Consider the following 22,240-nt stretch of genomic DNA (forward strand, 5'->3'; position numbering starts at 1 on the left):
AAAAGCAGTGAATCTAGTCAGAATTGCAAGCAGTCGCTTGGATAATAAACATTTGATTTTCCTGCATTTAGGTATTTCCTCTGCTTGTATGCATGCAGGAGAGCAAGTGTCTACCACTGGGTATCAAGTATTGTTAATGGCTGTTTCAGAAGGGACTCTAGAAAATACAGGAAGCAAAGTTAGACCAAATACATTCCACAGTTAGAGGGATTCCAGAGTAGCAACCTCCTGTATAGCTTACACTGTGCTATGGAGGAGAAGGGAAAGCAGACAGCAAGCCTTTAGGCACAAAAGAGTCTTTCCATAAAGTATGTGCACAGGCTTGTCTGCCTGGATGAGACCAAGCGTACTCTGCACAGATGGGACTTTGTGAAAACTATTACTTGCAAAACACTGGCAGCTCCATGCAGGTGAAAAATCTCATTTAATGGCCTACAACTTGAACAGAAGACACTGTTAGGTTTCTGCTGTCTTCATGCACCACTTGGTGCTCATTAGTAACACACTCTTCCTGGCAGAGAAGCATTAGCTGTTGTTATTTTTATAGCCCACATTAACTGCCTATATGAAACACCCCAGTAGAGCTGGTAACAAGTCCTACTCTGAGATTTGCTAACTGCTTCATTCTGTAAGAGAAGCTGTAACTGGTACTGAACCCAGCCTTACCCTCCCATTAGCTCAGTAGGTGGCAGCTGACCCAGACAAGGCATAGTAGTGGTTTTGGTAGCTTTCAAGTCATGATGCACACGCTCTGAGCAAGAGGTAAAGAGGAAACTAAGAGGTACAGAAAGATCAAGTTTAACAGACTCCATTTACTATTTATCAATTATCTATAGATCTGTTCAATAAAACAAACTATACTTTATATAATAGATTACTTCATTGCAGGTATTGCACAGGCTGTATTCATCTCGGCACCATGGAAACATGATAGCAGAAGGTTACTGTATTTTTTAAAAAATATATAATTTAGCAGAGTTAGACTAACACAAAAGAATACTAACCATTTAAAATGGGTAATCTCATTTAAATATCCATTTCCATCTCATTCCAGTTCTACTGAATTAGAGAATCCAGAGTATTAGTGCTGGACAGGGCTAAGGAAGGCTGCTTCTCTGCAACACATCCCCTTGACTACTGGCCTCCAAAGGCATTCAGCGGGTCATCAAAGGTGCTCAGGATCTTGCTTTCAGATTTTGGTTCTGAGGCTGCTTGGGAAGATCTGGTTTTAGGAGCAGGTATCTTGACTTGGCTGCTAGAGAATATATCATCTAAAAAGTGGAACAAAAATTAGATTTTAATGAGAAGTGACTACTAAACAGAAGCAACATTGTATACAAGAGACTCCATCACACAGCAGTGACTGCCAAGGACATTCTGTGATAAATGCTTTCCTGCTACTTACAATTCTGGATGCATTTGTAGGGACATACGTGGGAGCTGTTAGCTGTTAAGATTTTTTTTCTTCTTCTTAGTAGACAGCATAATACTTGTATTTTCTAACATGTTCAGACTCTTACAAGCATTTTTAAAGTACTAATAAATTAAAGCTCCACAATAAATTCTATCATGAAAGTCCCAGATAACATCCCTCTTATCTAGAACAATAATGTCTGAGAAACTTGAGAGATCCAAGAGCTGTGAGCTTGTTGCTAAAAAAATCAGAAGAGGAAAAGATGGTAGTTGCTAGCAACTACTGTGGTGATATTCACTAACCATGAGCCTAATCTACAGCACAGTAAGAAAATGATATAAATCCCCTGAGAACAGACCACTACTAAAATGCAAGGAGGCAGACAGCTATAACCACCATCCTGATAAATATTCAAGAAGTCTGTCTACAGTCTAGAATCAAGGTCTCCCACCACCTTCCTCAATACAAGCATATCTGTTGTGAATAACTAGGATCACAAAGTGGAAAAATATCACACTCCCATTAAGGCAGAGGACAACAATACGTAGAAATGAAATCATCCAACACAGATAGCCTGTGTCAGCTGCAGAGCTCACAGTCCTGCAGTTCTTGCAGAACTGCTTGTATGTTCATGAAAGAGATGAAGCTGCTACCATACACATGCTGAGGGGTTGCCATGAGGTTTCCCAAGTGTACACAATAGTGTATCTTGTACTCTAAACTAAGAAAGTTAGGATATTCAGATTATGCAGTTGAGAGTATAAAACCAAAAAATGACAAGACTTAGATAGGAGGGTCACTAGTGATTCACAAGGCCAGTGCAAATAGCACATAATTGGTCTTGAATGCCTATTAAGAAAACATGGGTGTTATATAGAGGTTAATATAGCCATTGAGTCAGAGCATGGTTCTAATAACACCAAGGCTGTGGGTTTGATCCCTGTATGGACCATTCATGTAAGAGCTGGACTTGATGATCTTTGTGGGTCCCTTCCAACTCAGAATATTATGTAATTACTAGTCCAGAGTATAAAACTAATATTTCAATCTTCAGCATGTAGCCTAAACTTGAGCAGAGGTCAAGCACAATGTGGCCTATCAAAATGTGTATCCCTGCCTCTTCTTACTATTTCAAAATCAGCATGTGACTGGTACTGTGCTGATCATAGGGATTACGCAGGAATAATCCAGGACCACATTTCAGCACAAGAGCAGTTTAGAAGGAAAGCAAAACAGAGTAATCCCCTACTGGCATCACTCCAAAGCAAGAAGCTATCACATGGATTAGCTTTACAGAAGAGGGGCAGTACAGTGACTGCCATAAGCAGTAGAGGTATCACTCCCATTTTTTATAGAGGCTTAAAGAACACAACAGGGAAAACAGTATTTGTCAGAGTGCAAGGAAGATCAGTCACCATTTTGAGGATAGGCAGGGGTGACATCAGCTATAAGGTGATTAAGGACTCTAGTGACTGAAAGGTATGGTAGGGCAAAAGAAAACAGCCTGCCGCCTTCACACCCCTCAAACTGCAGCTGAAATTTACTGTTTCATTTGCAGCAGAAAGGTTCTCCTAAGACAACAACATACAGCTCTGTAAAAGTGCTGCCACAATCACTTAAGCCAGCCCTTAATGCGAAACGTAGGCAAGTCCCAGTTCCACAACTCTACTGCGGAACATCCTCACCTTCAGGCATCTCCCTCATGCCTGTTGGTGTTCTGGAGCTCCATGGGCCCTAAGGAGCTGCATACCTATGCCTGTACCACTGAACAGTCACCACTCTACAGGAAGATGAAGTCTAGCAGATGTGGGTGCTTTAGATGCAAGGCATCAAGATCAGCTGTGGCATCAAACACAAAGCTCTAGCACCAGAGATGACGTCAAAAGTGATAGTACAAACAACAGGTTCTGTTGTGGATCATTTTCAAGTGGCATTCTACAACTGGTTTTTTCCAACATTCAGTTCAGATTTTTCTGTTGAATATTTGGAAGGGGTAACTGCTTGGCAAATTCTTTCACTTACTATAGACTACATGAAAAAATGTAAATTACTAAAACAAGATAAAAAAAATCATCCAATATGTATTTCAAATACCTTCCTAACAAACCTTTAAGTCTTATTTTTTATATCTATCAAGAAGATTTTGAAATCTCAAAATGCTCATTCTCCAGCAAGTTTTCTAGCACATTTACAGACTTCAACCATCAGGCTAGAGTACTCAGCAGCAGTCCAAGTAAAACAGTGGTACGTCAGGTTCAATTAGACTAAAAGGGAATGAAGACTTGACAAGAACCAAAGCTAGAGAAAAATTTTGTCTTAGAAAAGAAAAACATTCCATCTCAAAGAGCTATGAACATGAAGAGCCTGAGAACAGACACAGCTGAGAATCACATTACTTTCAGCATCTCTGCTGACGGAGAAGAAAGAAGCAGGCTTTGTGCCTCATTTCACATTACTACTTGCTGTTTTTTCAACAAATTTTACATAGCAAACATTTGGTTTCAGCTGTAATATCTTTAAATTGTCCTGAATACATGAATGTAAACAAAAGCTTATGGGCTCCAAGGTAGTTAACACAATAGTGAAGGTGGGATGGACAGAGATGCTAGTTTGTTTGTATCAGTAACTTACTGAAAGTACAATACATAAAGCTGTGCAGATTGAAATACAGAATCTGTCTCAGAGCCATAACAACATGAGATGAATCTCTTAGAAACTTGTTTGAAGTAATTCCCTACAGGAATTTAACATTTTCTCAGAACAATTTTATACTCTGTCCTAAACCACTTTAATGCCATGCTAGTTCTACAAATCTAGAAAGTTCTCATCCAAGGGTAAAATCCAAAGATGAACAGAGATTTCAGAGAAGTTGAAAAGTAAAAGAAAGCAGAGGGTTATAAAACATCTTAGATGCATGTAACTTAGGACAATATTACAAGACTAGCAGCAAGATTTTGCTTATGCATACACTTACCCATATCATCATCAAATATGGATTTTTGTTCCACCTTCTTTTTGGTCTTCTTTTCTTTTGGTTTTGCAGTTAGATCCGCAAAAATATCAATGTTATCATCAAACAGGTTTGTCTCTGGCATTTTCTCTTTCATTTTGGTCACTGGCTTAATTGCTTCAGTAGCAAATATATCATCCTTGGAGAAAAATATAGGAAGATCTCATCAATACACAACACACTCCAAGAGAATAGTCAAATTACCTGAATACAGCAGCTGAGGTGTTTAGAAGATTTGGGTTTCCTGGGCTTATCGGACAAAGGTTGAACTCAGCGATCTGAGAGGTCTTTGCCAACCTTACTAGCAAGAAGTTTGAGACCCTTTTCCTCATGGGGGACTTGGCAGAAGTGCCTTAGTAGTGGATTGTACACAGGTCAAGTACAGCACACAGAGGCCTGTATCAAGTGCCCAGCCCACCAATTTTATTCCTTTTTTTAAAGTGTTAATTAGTTACTGGGAATTGGACAGTTAACAAATAAGAACCAAATACCTTCTTATTCTGAAAAAGGTAAAGTTGTCACAGCACATTCAGCACATGACTGCTCTGTGTTAAGGTTCCATCTTTTAAACTACTGCTACTAGTTAGCAGTAACAACCAAAGAGTTTCTATATCCCAGCAGTGAAGCAGGACTGAGAGTTTACTTCACTCCCTTATCCTGCATACCCCATCCTATTCAGCAGCCTCCATTAAGCCTAAATTAGAGACATCTACATACGGAGCTGGGGAACAAAAAACAATGTGTCAGGTTCAGCCATTACCTCAAAGATATCTTGGGCAGTAGGGTCAGCTGCTTGGCGGACAGCAGATTTTAACTCCTTTTTTCCAGTTTTTTGGGAGGTGAAGAGAGAATCTTCCTCTTCCGCCAAAAAAGGTATAGGGCTACTTTTAGTTGAAGACTTTTGTTGTACAGGCTGGAAGAGATCATTGATATCTTGATCACCCAGATCAGGCTGTTTTTCCCTGCCCTTTATGGGTTTGTTATCCATACTGTCTGGCATTTCCTCCTTCAATTTTGATTGTGCAGCTGGTCTGGATGTCAAGCTGCTTGCAAAAAGGTCTTCAGACTCAAACAGATCATCCCCATTTTCTATGGATTCTGGAGGAAGGAGTTTGTTTGTATCAGCAGACAAAACACTGCTGTGAGCTGGTAGTGACAAGCTAGAGTGAAAGCCATTTTCCTTAGACTCTGCTTCAACAGCAAGAGGCTCCTTTATGTTCACTACTACTGACGTTTGTTTTGGTAGAGAGAATTGTGACTCTTTAGTAGCGTCCATCTCCTCGCTCACTTCAGCCTCTTGGGCAGCCAGACGGCGTGCCATTCTGCTAGGGGGTCTGCGCTTCCCTGGGACCCTGATCCTGGTCTGCAAGGAAGGAGGAAAAGCAAAGCAGTGTCATACACAAGGAAAAAGCCCCACAGGACATTCAAGCTTGGAACAGTTTGGAGAAATATTTAGAAATGTAACCCAGGATTTCTCATTTGCTGCCCTTAGTCATTCCACAGCAGTGGAACTGGTGTACAAAAGCAATAGCATTCGCAAATAAGAGTCACAACAGGTCAGCAAGCCACTCTAGCCCCTTGGCTTTAGGTAATACCTTAGTCAGCCTGTTATCTTGCTAATCTAGGGGCTTTTACAGTGCAGTTCAAGCCATGACTAATTATATTTTCCACGCAATTTCATTTTATGTATAACCTATTGCAGTTACTTGCCACTTTTAAGGAAGCCCCCTGGCAAGTTTCCATTACAGCCTCTCCCCTATCCCACATGGACAGTATTTACATGGGTAAGAAATGGATCACTACAACTCTTCCCTTTTGTTAATTGCTTCATGCACTGTTCTTTGAAACGGCAGGGAGAATGCTGGGCAGGTTGCTTTGTTCCAGCCATTGGAAAAAATTGCATTTGACTGGATATATTTACACTCAACCTGAAAGGTTGAAGAAGCAATGATATGCCAAAATTACAGCATCTAACCTGAGCCACAAAAAGCATTCACTGTAGAGTTACCAAGATGCTTCTCCTAAGATTACTTCTGTAAAAAACATGCAACATCACTACACTAAAATGAACATTCAAGGTTGATAATATGCAGCTACAGGCAGTCTATTCTTTGCAGGCCTATCTATTTAAAAGTTTCATAATACAGAGCTTTGTCTCTTGGAACATGCTGCTATCGACAACAACTATGCCTACGCAGTAATGCACCAGGCTGACGTACAAGCTTCAAACCCATCTGTCAGTAATGGGTCATGTCAGCCATGGTTGTTGGTGGCTGCTGCATCATCTCTGCTACTCATCTAGTAATGAACAGCCTCATCAGCATTATAGGAAGACTCAATTAACTTAAGATTTTAAGTTATCTTAAACTGCTGCTCTTAGGAAACCCCACAGACTTACAAAATCATAGGAACCTAGATGAAATCTTAACTACATGGCTGACACTTCCATTTTTTTTAAAGAAACACTACAGAACCATTATTCTTTAATTAGAATATGCCTTTTGCAGTCCATAAAGTAGAAAGTGTGAGTGAAAAACAAGTCTGTCAGGAGGCAGAGATTTGCCATGTCAAAAGCTGTAACACTCCTTTTTGTTTTCCTTTGTGTGAAAACAAAAGTTTTCTTTGAAAAAGAATTGGGAGTTACAGTTCAGCACAGCATGACATTTTTATCCACAGAGGAGGTAAAGGTCAGCCTACAGCAGTTGATGTGTTCTGGATAGCTTGTCAAAGCAGCTACCTGTAACCTGTTTTACAGTTAGCCTAGCAAGATGTCTTTTTAATATTTTTTTAGGTTGGTGTCTCCTGGAACAGGACAATATGTTATGCTAACATGCCTTCAGCCAATAGGGAAATCTAGTATTTGGAAAAGGCCCAATTTAAAAGGCACCAAGTATATGCATAAGCCCCTCACTGAGCTAAGTATAGGTGCTAAGCTAGACTTTCTCTTCAGTGATCCATGGAAGTGAGAGGGGATTAGATTTTCACACTCCCATTTAGATTCAGATAAACCACATTGCTAGCAGAACTTGCACACCAAAACAAACTCCTGCACGAGGACAGACTGTGTTTTTAATCCCCCTTCCTCTTATCCTAAATACCAAGGTTACCTTATTGGCGTTGTGCAAGGTGTCTGCTTGCATGGGCTGATCAAAGCTTACGCCAAGCTCTTCATTGCTTCCTGCAGCAGAGAAGGCTTCACTGTTCTGCGCCTCCTTGGGCTCATGTAATGGAGTGTCCAGCACTGGTAAGGGGGACTTGACATTGGAAACCTTAGGCATTGCACCAGGTAGTAAGGCTGAAGGGTTAATAGCTAAGTTAGCCTACAAAACAGACAACAAAAACATACACACAAAAGAGATCACATTACTACTGCTCCAGAGTAGGCATGGCCTCAGAGAAGCAGCAAGAACTAGTGTATCTTGGTATTCAAGTTCTACTTCTGAAGTGCCTGGCTTTTCTCAGACCTAAGAACTTCTGTGCCTCCCACAAGTTCTGTCTCACTAAAACTGTGGAGTGGTCAACACTATTATTCTGTGTAAGAGCTTCAGAAACAGCAGGGTCAAGTTATACCAGACCAAACACCTCAATGTACGTAGCTCAATATTCTTTCTGAGGAGACAATGCTTCTGACTTTAAATGGTACTGTGATACAGGCAGTTATTATATATTTTGTGTCAAAAGAGAGACATAACCATAGTCCCCCCTAAGAGTCTCTAAACATATTTAATAGTGCTAAGAAAAATAGCAGTTCAAAAAGGACCCCACCCCTCTGCCCCCCCAACATAAGTAAATAGTGTTGCTTAGAGTCAGGACTGAAACAGAAGGAGAAAATAATATTAAACATGCAATACAGAAAAAGCAATCAAAAAAATGCCATCTTAAAAAAATAATGTCGCAAGAATAAGGTAAGGAAGCAATAAGATTTTGTTTCAGGGAAAGCTATCAGTGAGGCAAGGAAGATTTTCTTTTGAAAGTTAAAGTGCCAGTAAAGTTAATTACTTGTAGCTTTCCAATCCGAGATGAAGGCTCTTTGGTTTTAATGGGAACAGGACCTGTAGATTTCTGCACAAAATTACATTGGATTAAACAAGTTGACAAACTGTTATCAACCAGACCATAGTTTTCAATTTAATATATATATAGAAAGCAGCTAATTGCTTACCAATTTATCCTGAAGATACCTTGTTATTATCACATTCTACTATTAGAGCTATAGTCACTAAGTTTTCAGTTTCCCACATGCCATAGCCCCATCTTCATTACCAGATTTCATTCACCTGTCTTTCTACCCACTATTATACTTTGCCACGGTAACTGAACAACATCCATCTTCTCCAGGCCACTGCCACCACTAGTCAAATCAAATCAGGACAGCTACCTTCTCTCACCTTGCTTATTCTGTCCCCTAAAATCCTCTGAAGCCATACTGCCAGGCAATGATCTAACTTTTCTCTTTGTAACTGGCGATAACACAGCTACAGAATTCAATGAAGCCCACATGGAAGCCAAGAGAGCTTCAAAATTGTTCCGTTCAGAATTCAAGGAAAACAGCTTCAGAGAAGTGAGTGTTCCTCTGAAAAAAAAACAGGCCAGTAGTGCTACAAGAAGAGTAGGCTAAACAAGCAAGAGCAGCTGCTTGATCTGAAGATTTGGGTCAATTGTAGGACTCAAGGAATGAATCAAATCAGCTAAGGTGCATTTCCCAGGGCTTGCTCTCCACAAGTTTGTAATCTGCATGGTTCTGTGAGCTAGGTAATATTGCTGTTGGTATGACTGGGCAGGCAGAGCTCCTTCAGCTAGGCTGAAGTAACAGAGTTTGCAAGAGTTAGGACGCTAGTTTGAAGGGCTTGAGAGCATGACAATCCTAGTATCTGACGAGATTTTCTCTACTTAACTGCATCTGGTGTTCAGCTTAACCTCAGACAGGCTGAAACCATTCCTATAGCAGACTGTCAGTAGCTACAAAAACCAGGAAGATAATCCTGGTTCTAGACTTCAAGGAAACTTTACAAAAAGGGAAGACATGCTAATTACTAGCTCTATAGGCATGCTGCTTTGTGTTCCTCAGCCCAGTGGAGAAAAAACAACTCCTAAACTAATCTCATACACATGAAAATCCATCAAGCAGTTCTGGTGTGACACAGGTCAGAACTCTGGTCCAGATAATCTCTCCCAGAGACTCCTGATTTTGCAAGATTAATGACAGGAGTCTTGTTTACTCACTACAGAGACTCCAAGATAGGAGTCTCAACTGACACAGATTTGGGCTGTGCACCCTGATCTCCTTTCTGAGAAAGGCTACCTTTAAAGATCACATTCACCCCAACAGACACTGGCACTCCAGAGAAGAAACAACTCATTTTCAGTACAACTGGGCTTAGGGTGTAGCTTTTCACTGCCATTTCACTTTTTAAAGTGAAGTGTGTGTGTACAATGAATAAAACATCAATAACATTTAAACTTCTGGCTACTAACAGTGCACATGCTGATAAGCAGAATAATTTGGTCACACATTACTGCCTGACAGCCAGTGAATTCAAGCATTACTTTTCATCTTTCCAAGACACTTAAAAAGGATTATACATCTCCTTTTTCTTTGCATGCTGTTCAAGGAACAAGATTTAAGTACTTGCCTCTGTAGTTGCTGCCTTCAGAGTCTCATCTTGCTTGGCACTTGAAGCATTTTCTAGATTACTGCTCACTGAGGAAGGGCCAACGCTGGTCTGAAGAGTTTTCTTCTCAGCCATTTTCTGAAAGCATTATGGGCACAAGTCAACATGGAGTTAAAGCATGGTGTGCAGATTCAAAAAACAAAACCCCAAAAGAACATAAGCAAAAATTTTTTAAATCTTGCTTTTAACTGAACATAAAACTGGCCACATCTTGTGATCCTGCTGTGCATAGTTGTATTTAGTTTGCATGGCATGGTTTTGGTAGCAGTGGTGGGGAGCTACAGGGGTGGATTTTGTGAGAAACTGGTAGAAGCTTTTCCCATGTCTAGCAGTGCCAATGCCTGGTGGTTCCAAAGATGGCTGCTGGCCAAGGCTGAGCCAATCGGGAACAGTGGTAAGCCCTCTGTTATAACATATTTAAGAAGAAAAAATGTTATTTTACAGATGTAATTGCAGCCAGAAAAGAGTGGGGTGAGAACACAGTAGAGGAACAGCCCGCAGACACCAAGGACAGTGCAGGAGGGAGAAAAGGTGCCCCAGGAACCAGAGGTGAGATTCCCCTGCAGCCTGTGGTGGAGACCCAGCCAGAGTAGGTGTGTACCTGAGAGGAGGCTGGGAACCCATAGGAGGCCTGGGTCCTGGCAGGGACCTGCAGAACCATGGGAGAGGAGCCCACACTGGAGCAGGTCTCTTGGCAGGACTTGTTACCCTGTGGTGGACCCAGGTCAGCACAGGCTATGCCCAAAGGACTGCACCCCATGGAAGAATGACCCTGTGGGATGGACTTAGGCTGGGAAGTTCATGGAGAACTGTCTTCTGTGGGAAGGACCCCATGCTGGACCAGGGGAAGGACTCCTCTCTCTGAGCAGTGGCAGAAACAAGGTGTGATGAACAGACCTAAACTCCCATTTCCCTGCAGCAGCGGGGAGAGGAGGTGGAGTTAGGAAGGAGAGACAGATGGGGGAAAGGTGTTTTTAAGGTCTTATTTTTCTTCTCATTATTCCACTCTGATTTTGCTAGAAATAAATTCAATTAATATCTCTAATTCAAATCTGTTTTGCCCTTGTCAGTATTTTGCGAGTGATCTCTCCCAGTCCTTATCTCAACTAATTTATATAAAATATAACTCTGTTATATTTTCTCTCCCTGTCCAGCTGCAAAGGGGAGTGAAAGAGGGGCTTTGGTGAGTGTCTGGCATCTTGCCAACATCAACTGACTATAACAATAGGCATTAACCTGTGGCTCTGCAAACCAGGGGCCTTCCATTCCTCCATTCCTTTAGTCTACCTCAACCTTTGCTGTCTGTGCTAACAGTTACTAATGAGTTTCAATAAACTTTAAATGCATGCCTATTTCCTCATCAACAGCAGAGAAAATAAAAGCACAGCGCCAGCTAAGGGACAATGCTATTTTTATGTTTTCAAGCAACCAGGTTCCATATACAGTCTCCCAAGCACTAATTACTTAAGACCACTCTGTCCAGAGTCCTCAAAACTGTTTTCAAGAACTATTGCCAGTTTTCTAGCCTAACACCCAGCTATAGACATAAATATAGTCTAAAGTAAAAGTTAGTTTCAGTTTAATTAAGATAATTGTATCTAAAAGTAGCAGTTGAAAATTTATGTTAGGACTTTGACCTCACACCACATGTAACAGTCTAGTTCATTACTGCACCTACTCATCCTTTAAAAGCAATTGGGTGACCATGAGAATTTTAACACTGCACCATTACCTGTGATCAAACCAACATGCAGAAACTTGAATTACACAACTCTCAGAGCATGGCTCATCAGTTATGCATAAAGCACAGGGAAGTAATATTAGCAAGTCAAGCAATTAAACAAAACAAACTACTATGATTTCTGCTCAGGTGTGCCCTCTTACACCAAAATCGGTCCCAGGCGTACACAAAAATAAATAGAATCTAATTCTTTCATCATAACAATGGGACAGCCAATGCATCTGTTTGCTCCCTATGTCTTCAGGGTCACAATGACCTTTTCTGTTCTCTCAAAAAGATTTGAAAAGTCATTAAATTTCTTGTGGGTATACAAATGGAGAAAATCCTTTCCCTACACTTCTTTCTATATAAGCCATTTACAGTAGAGAAACAGGTACCGGAATGTTTGTTTTAGCAGTACTGAAGAGATCATCCTCATCATCATCCCCAAAAAGGCTTCCTCCAGGTGATGGCTTCAGGATACGGTTTGCAGACTAAAGAAACAAAAGATAAAGAAAAGATATGTCACAGATCCAAAGCACATCTTTTTCAGCCCATGATGCTAGAATAACTGACATTAGCATTTGGCTCTCCCTGGAAATCAGTGACTTCTAATCTGTCCAAACAAAGAACATCAGTACACTGAACACTTCAAAGACTGTTTTTAAACAGGAGGTTCAGAGGTGGGCTTTGATCTCACCATTGACTTCTTGGGGCTGGCAAAGAGGTCAACATCTGGGTCATTGTCCTTCTGAAGTTTGTGACTGAAGAGAAGCTCTTCGTCTTGAAAGACCCCAGTGCTTTTGGGCCGAGTACTTTTCTCAGAAGCCTGGAAGCAGAGCAGAAAACTTCCTCACAGAGAGAGCTTCTTATTGTGTGGACCTATTTGCCTCATCATAAGACAGGTTACAATTCCCCTGAGGCTACACTACAGCCCTGTACTGGTAACAAAAATACAGCTGTAATTGCTGGTTATTACAATATAAATATTTGTATTTAGAGTTCAATTTAATGAGAAGACATTTGCCACAATATCTGTGTCTGCTGATCCAAGATCCAGTGCTACTACTTACTTCTAAAGCTTCCTTCAAAAGGAAAATAAAAACCAAAAAAGTTCAGTATGTTATCACGACTGTACAGTAAGGTTTGTATTCCAGTAAGACTTTTATGCCTCAAAAATTTTAGCTAAGGATGCAGGACATAGTAGTGAAAGGAAGATAATCTCTTGGTTATCTTCCTAAGCAACATTTTCAAATAAGAATAAAAAAATACTTTTTTTTTTTAACAAAATGCTTGTGAAACTATTATTGTTGCTAGACTCCCTGTTCTCCTGTGAAAGCAAGCAAATACTCCCATGGAAGAAAAGAACTTACTGCCTTTGGCAAGAATTTGTACTTTCAAATTTGCTGCTGTGGGGAAGACTGAAGTTACACATATCACCCTTAAGTCCTCCATTACCTGTCAAAGTAATGAGTGTCAGCTTCAACACCAAAAACAATGCCTTTGTATGATCGTGGTCATTGCAGGCACCCAGATGCAAAGGCAAAGGCCCAACTCCAATGTCCAGGTAAAGGCCCATATCTGTGTTTTACCACTAATCTGTCTCTATTAAAACAACCCAAATTAAAGGATGCTTCTTCAGAGTGTGACTGAATGTCCAGTACCAAAATACCACACACAAAATCCAGGCAGCCAGAGTGGTCATCCTAAGAGTAAAGCCTGATTCTACCCATTCCTATTTAAGTCTCCAAGAACCCCAAAGGGCTGCCTAAGTTTAATTTCCAGTACACCATTTTTCATCCATACACCCTCTCCTATGATTCTTACTCCTGTAATTTCTTTTTTTTTCGTTCCCTGCACCAACTTTAATTTCATATCAAAAGTCAGGTCACATTTTTAGTGCACTAGCACTGCTGTTTATGCCCAGATATGTGAAAATGTAATGCACATCTAGAATTATCCACACACAAAACACATATTAAGTTGAAATACGCCAGAAAAGTAGTAGCACCTTTCAGATTTGCCTGTCAAAAAGGTTAAGTTCATAAATTACCATTCTGATTTTTGCATTTCGGCACCTTAATCACTTTGTGACTACTATATGAGAATTTTTAGACCACAAGGTATAAAACTCCACATTCTTTTACTTCCTAGTGTCTTTGACCTTGAGGAGTAACTGAAGAGTCAGTTCTGTAAAGCAAAAATCAAGTAGCTGCACCGAAAAATCTGTATAGAATTTCTTTTCATATTAATATGTAGCAAAATGCTTTCAAGTTAGTGAGGCAGGAAAATTTACAAAAGAATTCTGGATCACAAGGAAGAGCAGGAATAATTTCTCACCCAAGAATCTGGAAGGTTAGAAATTGAGAAACATCAGCCTGCACGACATGAAGAGAGGGAAATGTAAACTAAACCTTGCCTAGAAAAGCAGAGATGGAAATACCATTTCTCAGTCTTCAAGAACTTCCTTACACTCACCACAACAACTCCTTTCTGTGCATTTTTTATGCCATCATCATCTTCCAGTCTCTCTTCTTCTTCCTCCTCAAATAAGCTTAACACTTTCTTAGCTTGGCTTTTCACATCTTTGTCCAGAGCTGGTGGTGATGTTGAAAACAGATCTGAATTGTCAGCTGGCTCTGAAGATATTACTGCAAAAGGCTCCACCAAAAAAAAAAAAAAAAATTAACACACCAGCCTGTTATTTATTTCAGGTTTGCCCAAAAACCCTGCTAAGCTTTCTTGGTTAAATACCACCAGTGGTCAGAGTTCTGCAATCATTACCAAGCAGGCAACTGCATTCAACTAATTTTTCCCAAGCAGACAGAATATCAATATGCAGGTTAGCAAGAGACAGTTGATAAAGAACACACATTTCAGCTCTGAAAGGAAGACAAGTTTCCTTCTGTACCCTACCCCGTGGCACTACTGATAAGCAGCTTCCTGCATAAAGTTTTCTCCTCATCTCTATGTCAGGTTGCATGAGGGCCACAAGGCTGCACTAACCAGCTTTGCCACTATCTCTGAGTTACCTAGCTCATACCACCTCGGATACTTTAGAGTGAACAGCACTACCAGAAGCTTAACTGTGCTCAGGAAAACTGTGAAGAGCAAGAACTACAATAGAAATTCATCAGCTAGTAATTCCTCAACAATCACTCAGTAAGACTATGCCCAAGATCAGCTTTGCTGAAGCCTCTGCAATAATACACTCAATACTCATCAATACTGTTAACAGTATTGCCCAGCAGAAATTCCCAATCCTGAAGGCCATAATAACACTCACACTTTATAAAACATCACACATTATGGTGAAACAAGGTTACTGAGCTTGCAGAAAAATCTATATATTAATACAGGCTATGTCGTAAGGGAAAGCTTTGTTCATGAATACCCAACCCACTCTGGAGGGAAAACAGAAACAGATTCTGCCTACCTCCTTCCTCCTTCCCTCCTCCGCCCCAATCCTTCTCAATCACATCAGTTAGGAAACAACTTTTTAATGCCATTTAATCAATTTGCTGTTTGACTGACAAGTGATTTTGCTAAATGGAGACAGAGGAACTCTTTCCTCCAATCCAGAAAAAGATTTCTGTGCCAGAGCAGCACTATTTGATTGTGGGTTTTTTTTTAACTGAATCTTTACCAAACTTCAGGCCAATATAAGAAAATTCCTCACTTTTTCCTTTGTTTGCTGCCCTGCAACATCTGTTCCTCGAGGCACAGGAGCTGCTCCAGGCTCTTCTGAACACCACAATGTATCTTCTACCTGGTTAGACTTCATTGTTCCATCTGGCAGATCTTCCTTTTCCTCCTTTTCTTCTTCATTAAAGGTACGTGGTGCTTGTGCTGGTTTTACTTTCTCCTGCAAAATTAGGAGAATGTTGGCAACACAGAATTGGTGGTTATATATAAAAAGTGTATGCTGCTGTGGGATAGCAGAGTCTCAGTTTGCCTACTGCACAGGTCTAGGACACTGGCAACATACTTGACTTCTCCTATTTTCCTCCCATGGGACAGCCTGGTTTGTGACTTTTAATTTCCAGTATTATGAGTTTTTCAATCTGGTTGAAGAGTGCCAGGAAGCACACGGACAGGAATCCCCACTACAGATACAGCTCTATTAAACCCTTGCATCTCATACCCTCAATTCCAAAGCACAACGAGACAGGCAGTACATAAGAGCCTAAGCTTGTAAGACAGAGGATAGCATGAGCACACAATAGGGAGGGCCAGTAACAAGCTTATTTACACATCTCAATCATCTTAACATGAAAGGTTAACCCTGGCTACTGAGTCAGCAGTAAGCTGTTAATTTCTTTTAGTGTTATTTAATGGTTGAGAGCTTTCAGAACATCCTTAGGAAGAGTTTTTAGCATAAACCAAACAAATTTAGATTAAGTGGTCAAGAAAATGTTAAGTCTCTATTAGCCTAATAGTAGTAAGAGTGTAGATGTAAGAGTTCAGTTTTCCCTGTTCCCATTCCAAATTTGCTCGAGCTACCATTGTGTAAAATTAATTAGACTTATATTCAGAACCTAACAACAAAGATAGTCTGTAAAATAACTAAGTGTTCCATGTTAGTTTTAAAAGAATGGGGAGTTACCTCTGCAGCCTTAGCAGCTGAAGGAAGTAGCATTGACTGGGAGCTGAAGAATGATTCTCCATTAATATTATCATCTTCAAATAAAAGTGATGGCTTCTGTGGCTTTCTTTGGCTGCAGTGAGAGAGGCAAGAAAGTGGAAGATTCAGAGGCCATGCACTGCATCTATTTAAAAGCATCACTTAGGACTATCATTTGCAACCAGTGTTCCCAAATACAGCACTCTGCTTCCTCACTGTCCCAACAAATCTAGCACACACTTTCTTGTCTACACAGCTTTCTGCAGAAGTGGAGATAAAAAAAGGCCAAGAGGATTTTATATCACTGGCATAGAAATGGACAGGCCAGTTCAGTGGTGGCAAAGAGAACGACCCACCACATACACAAAAGAGCCCAGCACTGCCCTTTCCTACTCACATCCCCCTACTTCCTCCTCAGCAACAGTACCAGGAACCAACACTTGCAATATGCCTGGGTCCATCTAGTTTTGGAAGGGCTGTTCTGAATAAACGCCTCCCCACTCCCCTCCCAGGACTGTCACCTCTCTTTAGTGATTGCAAATAAATCCTCCTCATCCTCTTCCTCAAAGAGGCTTGTTGTCTTCACATCTTTAGCCTGACTGACAGTGCTAGCTGGTTTTGCAGGGTCTTCTTTTCGGCCATCTTCAGAAGGAAGTTTAGCTGGCTTGGAGACATTCCATTGTTCCTTAAAAAGAAGGAACAAGTTTTCTTTTGTCTTGGTCAAAGCCACTTTGCAATCTTCTTTATAAGGAACACTTCATCATCTTGGCAGTCCTTTCACCTCTCTACTAGTTTACTTAGCTGCCTGCATTTTAGCCACTGTAATCTGACATTGCTCAGGCTTTGCAAAGGGCTTGGTCACCTTTTGGCACACAGTATTAATCCAGCAAAATACAGTACACACATTTTGTTACAGCTGCTCTTGACAACTGAGGTCAGTGTCAACTGCAGTGTCACAAGAGTAGGGTCACTCAGTAGAACCTCATTGGAGCCACTTCAATAGTTAGCAAAGTTTGATGAATGGGAAAAAACAAGAAGAAAGAGAAAACACCCACCACATATACACCCAAGACACCTCTTTACTAGAGTGCTCAATGCTCCACTTATTTCCTTCACAGCACTTCTCCCCAGGCACCCACCTCCTCCCGTATCTACCATTTATTCAAGCCTACACACCAAACAAGATACTTATCCCCTTGTTTGTTTTGCTATTCCCAGCATTTCAAGTTGTTTTACCTAGTTTCCCACTTTTGTTTCTCCTCTTTGTGAAAGGGACTACAGGCATGACAAAATCTGAACTTGGGTTTATTCTAAAGTAAGATAAAAATGCATCTAAAGATATTACTGTTACCTACTAAACAAGCAATTAGAGGACAAGCAATAAAGTCTATGCAACAGAGTAATTTTGAGAGATAGGAGGATTAAGAAGAGTCTGGATCCTATTCATATGAGCTAATTCAGAGGTTTACAGACAAGCTTTTAAGTTTTTAATTTACTTTAGTGTCTCTGGCTTTCATTTAAGATGGAGAACAAACCTAGCCTATCCCTAGAAGAGAGCTGCTCTATGGGAAGCCTAATTATTTATGTATCATTTTCCCATCCCTAGATTTAAAAAACCAGAACAGCCAAACAAAGAAAAAAACTACCAAAATTTAAGCAAATAAAAATTCCAATAAACAAAACCACGTACAAAAGAAACCCACCTCAAAACAAAGAAAACCTCAACACATATCTATCTAGAACTGCTAAACTTTCCTTACAGAATTTAAAGCAGCAAGAACAAACTTATTTTTCTCTTTTAGTGTTTTAAGTCAGATTTGTTGGCAAAAGTCTTCATTTGCTATCAGACCGTCTATAAATTACATTGAAAATATTTTTTTCTTCCATATGACTTTTATTACCTAGATCCTGTGAAAATTTGGATCAAGGATCAGCCTCCTTAGCTGCAAACCAATCAAAGGACTGGGGCAGGCATGGCATGTGGACACAGCAGAGTTGGTCTGTGGTTCCCTTCTCAAAAGTTTTATGCTTTGTTCAGCATAAAGCCCAGTAACCACTTTCAACCAAATCTCACTCCTCAGTACCTCCTCATCACTGCTGAACAATAAGCAGGAAGCTTTCTTGAGAGGTCCTGACTGTTTTGCTCTCTCTTCTGGGGTCTTTTCCTGGTGCTTCTTGGCTGGTCCCACACCAAAGAGATCCTTAAAACAAAATAAAATATAGTATTATAAAAAAATCAAAAGCCAAAGCCACAATGAAAAGCTCATTGAAAAATCATCAGCACATAAGATACTGTTGTCATCCACTTCTAATGTAATTTGATAAAGAAATGGTGATTTTGAAGACAATTTCAAGTTTAACACCATATTCTGGTACAATGAATTCTACAATACAGCATTTGATAGACCAGAAGCCTGTAAGTACACAGCCTGGTTCTGGCTCACAGATTCTCCACCACAAGAGGTGATCAACAGCCAAAAACCATCACTCAGCAATTCTGAAGCACAGCAGCCAACACAATTGGGCACTGTTTCTAACCCATATAATGAAATGAAGAACAAATCCTATTCTGAAGACAGGCATTAGGTGAGCTGAACAACTACCGCTAGGTAAAAAGATTTTAAAAAGTACACCCTAATTCAATTTTTTTAAGGTTTCTTGCACAAATTTGTGCTGACCTCGGTTTCCATACTAGCATTCACGATTCTTACACACTGAAGACTGAGGAAAAGAATTGAACAGCCATAACAAGAGAAGCAAGATGTCATCCATGTGACAGATACCACAGGTTTAGGATAAAACAGCTTCTTTAAGCTCATATTTGTTCTACTGCTCAGTGTTCTCTAGTCCTATCAATCAGAGGGATAATAGCCTTCATGTTTAGGTCCAGAGTCACTGACTGCAAGCTACTTAAAAGACATCAAGAACTTGCAAGACTCCCCACTCCTACTCTCCTCCACAGTGCTGTCGACATGCTCAAACTACTGCACAATGCAAGATCAATTTAGTGCTCCATTTACAAGCTCAAAGTTGTAAATTTCTGAATATTTCCTGTTGCATTTGCAACAGGCTGTGCAGGTGGGTTCCCCCACACAGGCAGTATCAGAAGTGGTACTTACCTCTTCATCATCATCAAACAAGGAAAGGGGAGCTTTTGTCGTGGACCTGCTGGTGGTGAGAGATGTAGCTTTGGACTTCACAGGTTTACTTGATGAAAACAAATCCTATGCAAATCAAAGAAATGTCACTTTGCAAAACAAGGCCATATGTTTAAGAACTCTAAAGGGGACATTTGTGTTTTTCCTTATAAAAAAAAAATGTTTAGAATGTTTATGAAGTAGTAGATGCCTTATCTGATGTACCAATCACTTGCAACTGCTGTGGGATTTTCATCATCTTTGCAGGTTAATTGCTAGCTGAAAGCCAAAATGAAACATATACAGTCTTTAACTCTTAATTTGCTGCTCCTTCCTGTCTTCAGGCTTTTAATTTATGCCTGTGTGTACCACTAATGTTTTACTCCCTAAAGACAGGGAAAACAATCGGCTTTCACTCTTGGAGCAAGAAGGAACTTTCAGAACAGCTGGAAGTATGTGCATGGATGTCAGATTTCCCAATCCTACAAAATGCATAAAGAATCCCCAAATACAAGTGGACTGAAGTCAGGATGACTGAGATCCCAAGGATTTCCTTAAGGATTTTCTGTAGGGATTTCTTAAATAAATACTCACTTCAGTATCTTCCTCATCAGAGAAAAGGCCCCTCTGTTTTCTTGGAGGTGTTTCAGATAAAGGCTTGAAATCCTCACCTGAAGATGGTTGACCCTTTAGGACAAAAATAGACTGCATCAGCACCCATTTAGATTCAGTAAGGCTGGCACACCTATGACACATTTTTTTGTAGAAGCCAGGATGGGTTGTGGCCAGGATCCAGAAGTTATTTTATACCACCTCATGTCATTGCTAGGCACAGGGGGAAGGGAGTGTCTTCCAGGGAGAAGTGCTCTCTCTGAGTCTGCTCAGCGTGGCAGAGGCAGCAGAATCATTTGCCTCTTTTTTGTACCTTCTGTCCTCAGTATTGCTGTTGTTTCTGTTTGCTTTCCCTGATCATTACCTTTTGTGCCTCCAAATCCCCTCTTTAGACCTCCCCAGGGAGAGAGGGGTGCCAGGAGTGAGCAACAGCGTGGTTGCAGTGGGGGCACTAAACTGGGAAGTACCTTTCCTAAACCATGACAGATTCCCTGCTAAGAGGCATGCTTATGGCAAAATCCTAGCAGCTGAAGGGAGAGAACCCAAGCTTGCCACATGTGGGCTGAAGTCCAAAACTCATGTGCTATGCACAAGTGACTTGCAGGTCTTACTACAGGCCTCCTCTCTGCCACACCATCCTTCTCAGCAGAAGAATGTATGCAGCAACTCATGCCAGGCCTCAGAAGCTAAGGGAAAATGTTTCTTTTAACAAGCTGTGTTTCACAAAGGACAAGGGCAGTTTGTGCTAGTCATCATTTCCTGCATTATCACAGCACAGCCCTAGCCTGCTACCAGCTATATTGCCATTAAACTTAGAATGATCCCAGACCCAAGCACTACTGTCATAAAGCTGGGAATATAAAACAGCCCTCTCTTCCTGACTGAGCAGGAGGGGTAATGATGAATCAGTTCTCATCCTCTGCCAGGAAAGCCCAGAGCTGTGAGATCCCTTTCACTGCTCCTGCTTCACTGACCATGGATATTCTTGCACTGCAGCAGAAATAAAAGCTGGTTTTGGCCCCTGTGCTCAGGTGCTTCTCATAGGACAACATGGAATTTGCATTAGACATCCCCAGCACTGTACTTCTCAGTTCAGAGGGCAGAAGAGTCACTGCAGCTAATTATGTTCAAATACTCATTGGACAGAATGTATAAATTAAGTATATACAGTATCTACTATAGAAACAAAGAGCATTACTACTTTCCTGACGGTACTGTTCTGAAAGTGGAGTGGGTATTAGGAGGTTCTCATAACTCTCTCACATACGTATGTATGTGCTCAGTATCATGTTCAGAGCTTTCTACAACTTAGAGGAGCTTTCAGCTGAAAAACAGTTTTCTAAACACTCCAAGTTTTGTATATGCTTAGGCAGAAGTGTGACACTCACCCTCCTCTCCCATAATACACACAATACACTCTGCATTACCAGTTAAGTTGCTGTCAGTGGCTGGTGTAAGAGCAGACAGTTTCTGCAGCACAGAACTGTGACACCAAAGGTTTGTAACTCAGCTGGCTTCATTTCAGCCATGAAATTCATAAACATTTTTGATTGTCAGAGGCTTCTCATTTTGCTCTCATTTCAATCCTGCCTTAATAAGATTCTTTAAATCACTGCCCACACAAAAAAAAAACCCAAATAAACCTCAAGTTTAAAAGGCAAAAGGCATTTAAGGACCACTGAAGTCCTAAATTATGGAAGACCCTATCAACCTAGTCCTATTCCATAAATATGCCACTTTCATAGTGTTGTGTATGGAAAGACTGCTTCAACTCCACTAAGAAACCTTTCCTAAAACCTCAGCCAAACAATCCATTTATATGCCATTACCTTTTTTTCCATTATTGCTTCTCTATGGCTTTCCATTTCTTTAGTTGTGCCAGCAACCACAGAAGGAATGGCAGGTTTCTCCTTGAATAAGTCACCTTCTTCATCATCATCAAATAGGTCAGCTGTGGACTTGACTACATAAAGAGACAAAACCAACAGGGAATGAGCAATACAGAACAAGAGCAAATAAGAGTTTCAAAAGATGCCATACTGTTTAATGAT

The 22,240-nt window shown here is 40.6% G+C and overlaps 1 protein-coding gene across 5 annotated transcripts in view; it reads right to left on the reverse strand.

The window, feature by feature from the left end:
- Nucleotides 1-792: 792 nt before the first annotated feature.
- The window catches only part of WASHC2C (WASH complex subunit 2C), a 35,740-nt gene continuing 14,292 nt past the window's right edge, over nt 793-22,240 (reverse strand). For 4 of the 5 annotated variants that reach the window (XM_077784613.1, XM_077784614.1, XM_077784617.1 and 1 more), the window contains 16 exons: nt 22,019-22,152; nt 20,172-20,264; nt 19,560-19,664; nt 18,525-18,641; nt 16,962-17,125; nt 16,423-16,534; nt 15,496-15,681; nt 14,295-14,477; nt 12,517-12,645; nt 12,215-12,310; nt 10,058-10,174; nt 8,424-8,486; nt 7,532-7,744; nt 5,185-5,787; nt 4,389-4,563; nt 793-1,271 (listed from right to left, as the gene is read on the reverse strand). In XM_077784613.1, coding sequence (XP_077640739.1) covers nt 1,135-1,271; nt 4,389-4,563; nt 5,185-5,787; nt 7,532-7,744; nt 8,424-8,486; nt 10,058-10,174; nt 12,215-12,310; nt 12,517-12,645; nt 14,295-14,477; nt 15,496-15,681; nt 16,423-16,534; nt 16,962-17,125; nt 18,525-18,641; nt 19,560-19,664; nt 20,172-20,264; nt 22,019-22,152 — 2,627 coding nt within the window. In that variant the 3' untranslated portion in view covers nt 793-1,134. The remainder of the gene's footprint in view (nt 1,272-4,388; nt 4,564-5,184; nt 5,788-7,531; nt 7,745-8,423; nt 8,487-10,057; nt 10,175-12,214; nt 12,311-12,516; nt 12,646-14,294; nt 14,478-15,495; nt 15,682-16,422; nt 16,535-16,961; nt 17,126-18,524; nt 18,642-19,559; nt 19,665-20,171; nt 20,265-22,018; nt 22,153-22,240) is intronic. The other variant, XM_077784615.1, reaches the window with a different exon arrangement.

This window comes from Lonchura striata, chromosome 7 (assembly GCF_046129695.1).
Source record: "Lonchura striata isolate bLonStr1 chromosome 7, bLonStr1.mat, whole genome shotgun sequence".
NCBI classification, from domain to species: Eukaryota; Metazoa; Chordata; class Aves; order Passeriformes; family Estrildidae; genus Lonchura; species Lonchura striata.